Source organism: Ptiloglossa arizonensis, chromosome 7 (assembly GCF_051014685.1).
Source record: "Ptiloglossa arizonensis isolate GNS036 chromosome 7, iyPtiAriz1_principal, whole genome shotgun sequence".
In the NCBI taxonomy this organism is placed as follows: domain Eukaryota; kingdom Metazoa; phylum Arthropoda; class Insecta; order Hymenoptera; family Colletidae; genus Ptiloglossa; species Ptiloglossa arizonensis.
Genome location: NC_135054.1, coordinates 5,104,474 through 5,114,460, shown reverse-complemented (window position 1 = coordinate 5,114,460; position 9,987 = coordinate 5,104,474). Strand labels below are relative to the sequence as shown.

Below are 9,987 nucleotides of genomic sequence, written 5' to 3'. Positions count from 1 at the left end.
CGAATAATGTAAGATTTAGCGATCAAACCGAATAACATACAGGTACTTTCAAACGATATTATACTTTGAAATACACGTTTCTATGAAAATTCTATAAAAATACATGAATTGAAACTTTTTTATTTTTGTCAAACTATCGTGATACATTTAAATTATCGCTGTCTGGTATTGTGCACGGTTGAATTCGTGTTTACGTCAATCGCAAGATTATAAATGTTAAAATATACTATTAAGATCAAAAAATTGTTTAAAAAGTGATCATTCAATAAAGATATCCTTAATCGAAATATATTCCCTTTAGAAACGAATAGTATCACCCTCGTATATTTTTTCGTGAGTTTTAAACCAACGATGATGTTAAAGGTAGACAAGGTACACGAAATATTCTGTATACGAATCAGTAACCGTTACAAGAACAACGTGTACGTATATATATTGTTCGTTAAACTTCTGATCGTAACATCCGTTATAAATGTATTCTAAAGCGAGTTTCAAGACGAATTTTACCTAGAACGTCTTGATTCGATTTGGAGTAAAGTAAGCTGTAGAACAAGGATGACGTAATTGATAGTAAGAGCTTAACCTTACTCTTTCCGCGTAAATCTAATGAATAAGGGTTACCAGTAGCTTCTCTTTCCTCTTTAATTTCCTCGGCATGTGCAATTTCACACGATAAAATTCCTTAACGAAAGTTCGGAATGATTCGCTTACGTTGGAACGTATCGTCTTTTACTTCTTTCCTTTTGTGCAACTGTAGCGATTCAAGAATCGAGAAAATTTTTCTTCAATATATCACCGAAATGTTTCGTTACAGAGGTGCAACGTCTGTCTTTTTACATTGGTATATTCTTTATTCCGTTTATGTTTATTGGAGTACACTTTGCGCCTTTAATTAATTTACAAAACGAAATTAATGTAAGATCAACACATTTTCAATAATTTCACAATTTTATAATTAATGTCGTTACATGGAACTTATGTCTAACTTGAATGCTGCGATAGATTAATGCAAACAGTTAAGTTTTGACTGCTCTTCTATGAGGACACTTACAATCCTTGAAGCAAAATAGACATTCTTTCCTTATTGATACGTGAAAGCAGCAAATTGTAACAATGTTGTACAAGTATGTCGTTTGCTTTATTAGACGACGTTTCGTTTATATTTCTTCAGCCCGCCAACTTCAGCATCCGACGGTCCTGAGCAACAGGGATAAGATACGCGCCTGAAATCGAATTTCACGTTCTGAAAATGACAAAATTTTTATATTTATCATTGTACCATCGTGAAAGTATTATTAACGTATTAGTGAGATTTTCTCGACGAGTATAAGCCCAAACGAGACCGTACTTAGACGGTTGTATTTATTTTCAATTATAAATAGTTGACAATGTTTCAGCAATGGTTCTGGTAATTTATAATTAAAAATAAACCAAACAAAGTCGTGGTTGAATTTATTTTCATTGGAAAACTCTCGCGAATTCGTTGATAATACATGTACAAATGTATAATAGAAAATATAAAAATGCTCATTTTGCGTTAGTACATATTTATTTGTGGCATCGTTTTAAAGTTTCAACCATCGAGCGTACAATGCAAGACTCGCTTACTGTTACTCCATCTTGCTTATTCTCGGTGTATTCGATTCTATTGACTGTTCTAGTCGAAAGGTTCACGCATGGCTGTATTCAGTTCGAGATAGAAATCTTTACTTATCCCAATTTCAAGTAAAGTGGCTGTTTCGATTTTGTCATTTAAAAACGGAAATTCCACGATCTTCCTTAATTCGCGACATCTTTTCTTGTTACGAAATCGAAAGTGGCATTTCTTTAGTGTATGTACTGATACATTATTTCGAAAGTGCAGTGGTCCTAGTTTATAAGTTATTTTTATCATCTATCATTTTTGTTACATATTTTTCTTTATTTCGAAACTTCTAGATGAAAAATATTTCTTTCCAATTTGCGTTAAATGTTTTCATTTGTAGGACTAGAAAGAAGAATACTATGTATGTAGTTTATTTCCTGTACATTTCCTACTTTTTAATAGAAGGAACTTTTTCTCTCCAATTGTAGCTACCGATGTCGTGCAAATCTCTTTCGTGTTAGGCTTCTTAGTTTTATTACAAAACCATAATCGTTACCCGGCTTCGCCCGTGTAGATTATCAAAAGAACAGTATATGAAACAGTTTTGGTACTGTTTCTTATTCTTGCCTATCTCTGGTCAAATTAATCGAAAGATTCTTGTACGACGATATAATTTTAGTGTATCTATTCTCGAGATGTTGGAACCGAGTACAATATTAAATCACAAGAGGTTTCTTCGACTCTACGCGAGACGTGGAATAGTAAAGCAAGAGAATAAAGCGCGATTGGCCTTCTTGGCATTTCTCGATACGAAACAGGAAAAGCGCGATCGCGCTTCTTGGCGTAGAAAACGGGAAATTTATGGTATCATTATTTTTTGCATCGACTCAGTCACCCGAAGATGCAGCGAGGAGATCTATGTCTCGAAACCTATCTCGATACATGCCTAATCAATTGACGAGAACTGTATTGAAATTTTACTTCGTACATGCACGTACTTGTAGAAATATCTTCTTCTCTTTGCTTATTTAGAACTCGAAAATATAAGAAGTTCATCGCGTAAAATCTATTTGATTCGGACGAGGAAATAATTGTGACATATTTCGTGAAATTGTTGCTCGCAGAGATTTCAATATCGCCTTCATTTTTTTCACACAGTATATTACGAACGATAACGCGAAGAAAAATGTTTGGTTTAATTGAATTTCTTAAATTCATCCAGAAACTTATAGATAATAAATAATGTAAACGCAAAACGCACATCGTTCCGTTTATAGACACGACATCGAAATCTCCATACCTAAACAATAATCGTTCGAAACATGCAAATCTAATAAGACATTTCGCCTTTCGACAAGCAAGTTTCGCACGAAGAACACTCTTCCATTTTAAAGTCTTTAAAAATAATGATATGCGATAGAATTTTATGTGGATAAAAATTCATTCCAATAAAACTTTATTCGGATAATGTAGGTTGGCGAATAAATATTTTTTCGTTGTGCAAACTATAAGACTCTTTTACATACGTTCGTGTGAGTTGTGTACGTACACGGTGTACATGTGTCATCTATTTGTGCGATGTGTACGTGACATATGCGTAAAATTTACGTGAAAATGTGTGTATACTTTATGTTATTTGGTGTCCGATATATCTGTACGTGACGTTTGTACCGTGTGTGTCGTTTGAGTGATTTTTATTTTGTGCAAAAAAGTAGCACAACTCAAAGATTTACAGAGCCTCTAATTTGAATAATTATACAAACAGGGATTATTCGATTTATTTGAGAGTTTTATGTTACATTAAACGGAGCAATGATACAGAACAAGTAATGTTCATTTTTCAGCGATATCGTTTCAAATGGTTTCCTTAAGGTAAATAGAAACGAATTCTGTTAATTGTAAATTTGAAGTAACCCATAAATTAAACGCTTCTTCTTTGTGAATTCGTAAATATTGAAGCTGGTATAACAGCTCGTTTGTATTTTGATACATCACGTGCTTTTGTTTGTGCTTCGTTTCGAAATAATTCTAATTCCTTTTTCAATATTAAATTACTTCGTTAATATTTAGTACTACCGAAGAGATTTTGTAATTGCAATTAATATCAGGAAAATAATATTCTACTGCTTCGGTAATAAAACTATCGTCAAAATTTTGTTATTGCAATTAATATTAATAAAATCATGGTATGTGCCACTGTACACTTAATAGTAGATTTTTACGTCGCTACAGTTGTCATAACACGAAAGTAACACATGTTTACCGGTAAAAGAATATATTGTTTATCTTTAAACTTTAACGCGAAAAATAGGCCACAGTCCCTCAGTGTTAAATGTAGAGTATTTAGTTTATTATGATCTTTATTTTCTCTTATAAGTCGCCATTTACCGTTGTATTTTGCTTTTTTTAAAATCAATCAAAATATGCCCTTAAAATTCCAAACGATCGTAGCCATTACACTTTTAATGGAGTGGTCTTGCTTTTTAGAGAAGGACTATACTAGTTCAACGCCATTCTTTGGACTCTCGTTTTGAAAGAGGATTTGTAATAAAGGGCTAAGTTTTCTTTGCTATTTTTTTCATAATTTAAAAGAATAATTCTAATAATTTAAAATCTAATTCTAGGAAAACGAACACTCGAACACAACGAATATGTTGTCGTATTCGAGTTTCAATTTAGTACGAATGTTCTTCTGAAACAGCCTTAACTTAAAAATTGATTAAACTATAAAAGAAAAGGGTTCAATCTCTCAATGTATGACCATATTTTTTTTGCAATATTTTATCAATAAAGCAGAATTCATCTTCCGATCGTCGACTAAAATTGTACACAGGTGTTCTCCATCATTTCTTAAATTTCGCTTCAGCAGTATGTTAATTTTTATATCATTCGCTGTATTGTTCCATTAATTTTCTCAATACCATCTTGCTTTGAAAAATCAGCGTTATTAGCTGTTCTGTCGCCCACGCGTTTACCATTAATTTTATTTTAAAGTTTTCTTTTACGATCAGAGAAATGTTTAAGTTCGAGGTCGACGTCGATGAATCTTAGTCTGGTTCAAAATGTAAATACGTCATGTTAATAAATACTTATGTCATCGCGAAGCAGCCGCGAATATCTTATTACTACGTATTTCTGTATAAATTCGAATCGAAACGAAAGTAAACGAACTCAAATAAAACGACTTGCGTACGATGGTGTACGAAAACTTGTTTCCATTTTTTCGATTATCCGGATTCGTTAATCCGTACGTCGATGTAAATTTTACCGTAAATAAAAGACATTAAGGTTGTACAAATTAAAAAAAGAAAAAGCAAATAGAACAAAAAATCGCAACATTTTGATCACCGTCGGGAAAAATTCAGCCATTGGAAAATGACGAATCACGAGTATCGTTTTTCTAACGAAACATTTCGATCGTCGATTTCGAATGTGTACGTTAACGTTAACCTGCTTCATTTCGCGCATACTGTGTCAAATTTTCACGAGAGATCGACGAAAGTTTTCCGATAGCTACGTAGGTACTTCATTTTTGTTCGTCAACAATGTTGTTAAAATTTGCAAAGCCGCAAAAGATCGAACGTCGAATCGAACAATTCGCGGAGAATGTGTCGCGAAATAGAATCGGGGGTAAACGCGAGCGTCGAAGAGCGCTCGAAAGACTATAATTGCAATTAACTACGAGATCGACGATTTTCAAATTACTTACGAGGAAAGTTTCGACTCGCTGCGAATATTATTCGAATTCAAGGATCCAGGATCATTTTCCGAATTTTGATTCTCGAAAGAACCGAAAGTTTTGAAAGTCTTGGAAGCACTGAGGCGTTGAAACGACACTCCGACGTAAGAATGAGGTTTCAGGCCTAGAAATTACAAAAAAATCAATAGAAGCGTTTAAGTTATTAATAACGTGTTCAAGAACATTGAAAACGATGGGAAAAAAATATGAAAGAGGCGCCGAGGAAAAAACGACGATTAATTCCGAGAGAAAATTTCAAACACTTTAACGAAACGATATTATTACACAGAGAGAATATAGAAATAAATACGTTCACTTTTCGATCACCGACACTGGTATCGCGTTAATCGATAACGTTGATTCCATTAAAATTCTTTTTCTTCGAATCGACGGTGGTAGATGGTCGAAAGTTGAACCTATAGATCAACGCAGATAACACCGGCATAAATGAAGTACGATTACCCGATAATATTTTTGTAAGCCGATCGTTAAAAGAAATATTCCTTTTTCGCAGAACCTTCCGCAACGATTTTCAAACCACCCGCATTTTACCAGTTTAACTCGTTCGTTTTTATTCTTTCGAACTGTACAGTTGCACAGTAATTCCATTACTTTTCCCTTATAAAGAAACTTGTACGGAAAATAATTTTAATATCGATTCGGCGTTTCGACACTATTGCGTATTTCTTCGCTTTCAAGTCTCCCGCAGGAATTCTCACATTTCAAGTTTTTCGAGTCTTTGGAACTCGTTCGGACCATTATGTCTTCCGTGAGTTTTGATCGCTTCGAAAGTCAAATAATATCGAGACCGGTTCAAATATTATGTACAACTAAATTATTTAGAAACTTGTCACAGAAAGAGAGAGAGAGAGAGCGAGAGAGAGAACTGAACGGCCATCAATAGGGGTAGGTGGCCGCGTGCGAATTCCCTCTCTTCGAGCGTGCACGGAGAACAGTGTCTGGCCCTGGGGGCATAACGTACCCCTTTCCCCGCCCATCCTTTCGATCTAACCGACCACGTTGCCCTCTCTGATTCCCTCCCCCGATCGGTTTGTCTTCGTTCCTCTTTTCTTCGTCCAGCTCGTTCCAGACCATTGCCTCGTTCTCCTTCTCTCGTTCCGCTAACCTCTTTGCTAGGTATCTCGCTCGGTTGCCGCGTGTTTCCCCTTCGCTCGTAGCCAGCCGGCTCGTCCCCACCTTCGACGGTACTCCCTCCATGTCGCCGAACCACCCACCAGATCGCTCGTTCGCTTGGTTCGCGATCACCCTCTTGTTCCCTCTCTCTCGAGCGGTCGGTCAGTCTCTCTCGCTCGCTCCTCGGCGATCTTTCTTCCTCCGGCGCGTTTCGAGGTTCGCGATCTTATCCTCGTCGCTCTCGTACGCGCGGAGGCAGGCGCCACGAATTCACTTCTCGTAACTTCGGCTTCGCTCGGTCAGTTCCGGCTCTCGACCAAAAGAATTCGTCAGTATTCGCCGCGCTGCCTTGCCGGCAAGTTGTATACAAAAGGGAGGTGATTTGATTCCCGTAGTAATCACGAGTGCGCGTGTCTGATACGGAGATAGGTTCGGAGCGTGGTCGTTGCGTGTACGCTCAACGTTAGCCGCATTATCAGTGGGTAACGGGCGGTTGGAATTGGTCGGATTGCGCACCGGAAGTGCACGAGGAGGATCCAAAGTTCGAGCGTCCATTGGTTTTGGATCGTTTCGATCCACTCGAGTCGCTCGAATAAGGGGAAAAGAAGGATCGAAGGTGTCACGACTCGGGAAGGCGCCAAGAGAGGAGGGCAGTCAGGGAAACTTCGATGAAAAATTGGAAGAAAGGTGGCCTTCGAAGAGCCGAGAGGATATCAAGAGTCGTCCGTACGATCGTTGAAATTTTATCGACGGACTTTGGGCGACGTCGGGCACGGAAAGTGACGCGACGCGGCTCCTCGACTCGATTCACCGAAACGTTTCGCGAAAGCGTACTCGGCTCGCGACGCGAGACAACAAAGCCAAAGATCCTAACCTCGCAGTGGGCCAAGTTCTCTATCAAAACATGGCCACGTGACCGACGGCGCGGCTTGTAAACAGAGAGTTTGACCACGTGGTCTGCCCCCTCTTCCACCACCGTGTTTCTCTCTTTCTCTCTCGTTCGCTCGCGACACGCAGTACAACGTACCTACAGTGTATTCTCGGTCGGTCCGCTGCCAGTTGCGGGAGAGTTCGATTCGGGTGATCCGCGACACTCCGATTACCTTCGCGATTCACCTAAGTCGAAGCGAGTTTTTTTTCGCGATTCGTCGATAGAACGCACGCACGAACGAACGAACGCACGCACGCAGCAAACAAGCAAGCAAACAAGCAAGCAAGCAAGCAAACAAACAAGCAAGCAAGCAAGCGAGCGAGCAAGTAAGCAAGCAAGCAAGCAAGCAAGCAAGCAAGCAAGCGAGCAAGCAAGCAAGCGAGCAAGTAAGCAAGCACGCACGCACGCACGCACGCACGCACGCACGCACGCACGCACGCACGCAGCAGCCACTCACGCACGCACGTACGCATTCACTCACTCACGCACGCACGTACGCACGCACGCATACACGCACACTTGTCTCCGCAAGTATACGCCGGGAAAGTAAACCCAGTGAGAAACGAGCACAACAACGAGCGGGATCGCTGTTGCAAAAGTGAGCCCGGCTTCGGTTTCGTCTCGTTAACGTCGACCAGTGTGCTGTTAACCGGTAGGAGTGAGAGTGTTGGCAATATCGAGAGTCTCGATCTCAGCGCGGTATCGACCGTTACGGCGACTTGTCGCGATTTCTCGCGATTTCTCGCGATATCTGCCGGGACCAGCACCTCTCTAGGTGCTTCGCGGTCAAAGTGGAGTACACGGAGGAATCTAGCATGATGGACTCGGTGCCGGTTTCAGCATCGGGGTCGAAGACCGGGTTGCAACCACAGCAGGGGGTACCGTACGACCTTGAGAGCGGATTCGAACCTCAGACCAGAGCGCGGTCGCACACGTGGCCGTTGCCAAGATCCGAGGAATATATCGAAGGGAACGTGGTGCCGAACGTATCGGCTAGCAAAGAAGGCGTCGAAGCCGTTGAAAGTGGCACACCGCCTCAACATGGTTCTCTCGGCCAAGGTACCGGGCTGCTTCCGGTCAAGAAGAATTCCTCGCGACGAAACGCCTGGGGAAATCATAGTTACGCCGATCTCATTACTCAAGCCATTACGAGCGCTCCCGACGAACGGTTGACACTGTCTCAGATCTATGAATGGATGATGCAGAATATTCCGTACTTCAGAGAGAAGGGGGAGAGCAACAGCAGCGCTGGATGGAAGGTGAGTCTCGTTTCGTTTTCTTCCTTCTCCTCTTATTCCCTCTTATCTTTCCAGGAAAGAATTCGCCGGCTGATATACATCGACGGTGAATTCCATTCGCGGTAAACGCACCTCTTCCACGCGTCGTTACGTCTGCGCCTTTGTGTCTCGCTTTCGTATTCCCGCCTGAGATCTTACCTACCGTGGACAACCGCGATCGGTACAACATCGTCGAACGAATCATCGAACGCGATACCGATTTTTCTTTCTACCCTCGATGCCGATTTCGCGAAATCGACCAAGGGTATCTCGTCGTACGTTAACCTTTAGCGAAATTCAACGTTAATCTTTAGCGAAATTCAACGATATCGATTCGCGAGAGATCGTTACCGATTGAGACGAAATTCGGTGTTTCGACTCCGTTGCGATCGATACATCGACCTTGCATCGTTCTCACTTGCGCGTACCGGTCTTCCCGAGTGCAAACGTCGAAATTGCTCACCGCGCGAAACAAATAATCGACTGTACAACGATCGCGAGATTCGACGTAGAATCGATCCAGAATTCTCCGTTACCGAATTCGCGATACTAACTCGTATCTCGAATCATCGTCGAAAGGTATCACGTGCGTACCACCGACAGACCGACAGACCGACCGACCGAGACAGCAAAGGAGGGAGAACGACAGAGAGAAAGGCGCCGGTGAGTCGTTTTTGATTTTTCGGCGCAGAATACGACGAATAGAAAATATTCGTGGTATGTAAAAAAAAAAGTAGCGATAGAACACGGGGAACAGGTTTTCGAAACTTTTAACCGTTTTTCATTTCCACGTGCTCCGTCTGCCTTCTTTTTCGCTATTATTGTTTCGTTCGGTTTCTCGAAAAGGTTTCTACGGTGATGTTCGCGAAGAGACACGCGGCCTTTGGATCTCGCGATCGAACTTCACGGTACTTCGAATCGAGAATCGTGTCCGATCTCAGATGGAACAACGAATATAAAAAACGGAGCGCGATCTCGATAGAAGCCGCGCGGTCTTTTCGCATTGGCGTAGCCGCGGTCCGATTTCTAACGACGCGCGTGCATCGTCATCTCCGTGCATCGGAATTTAAAAAAAGCACGCTATCGATTTACACGGTTTAACAGTTGGCGAAGTAAACTTTTCCCGCGGTGGTACTTCTCCCTCAAAGCGGACCACTTTTGCGAGTTGTTCTGAAATCGAGGCAAATAAAACACGTTCCGATAAACAATATCACGCTGTACGCGATCGTGCGATCTCGATGACCAAGTTCGTAGAAATAAAATAGCCCGTCGAATTAGATCAGGGAATCACCGAATTATTCGTCACGATATTTTGCTTTAT

At 40.9% G+C, this 9,987-nt stretch overlaps 1 protein-coding gene across 2 annotated transcripts in view; it reads left to right on the top strand.

The window, feature by feature from the left end:
• The first annotated feature begins 6,765 nt into the window (after positions 1–6,765).
• The window catches only part of Foxo (forkhead box, sub-group O), a 276,490-nt gene continuing 273,268 nt past the window's right edge, over positions 6,766–9,987 (top strand). For both annotated transcript variants that reach the window (XM_076316421.1, XM_076316422.1), the window contains exon 1: positions 6,766–8,648. In XM_076316421.1, coding sequence (XP_076172536.1) covers positions 8,205–8,648 — 444 coding nt within the window. In that variant the 5' untranslated portion in view covers positions 6,766–8,204. The remainder of the gene's footprint in view (positions 8,649–9,987) is intronic.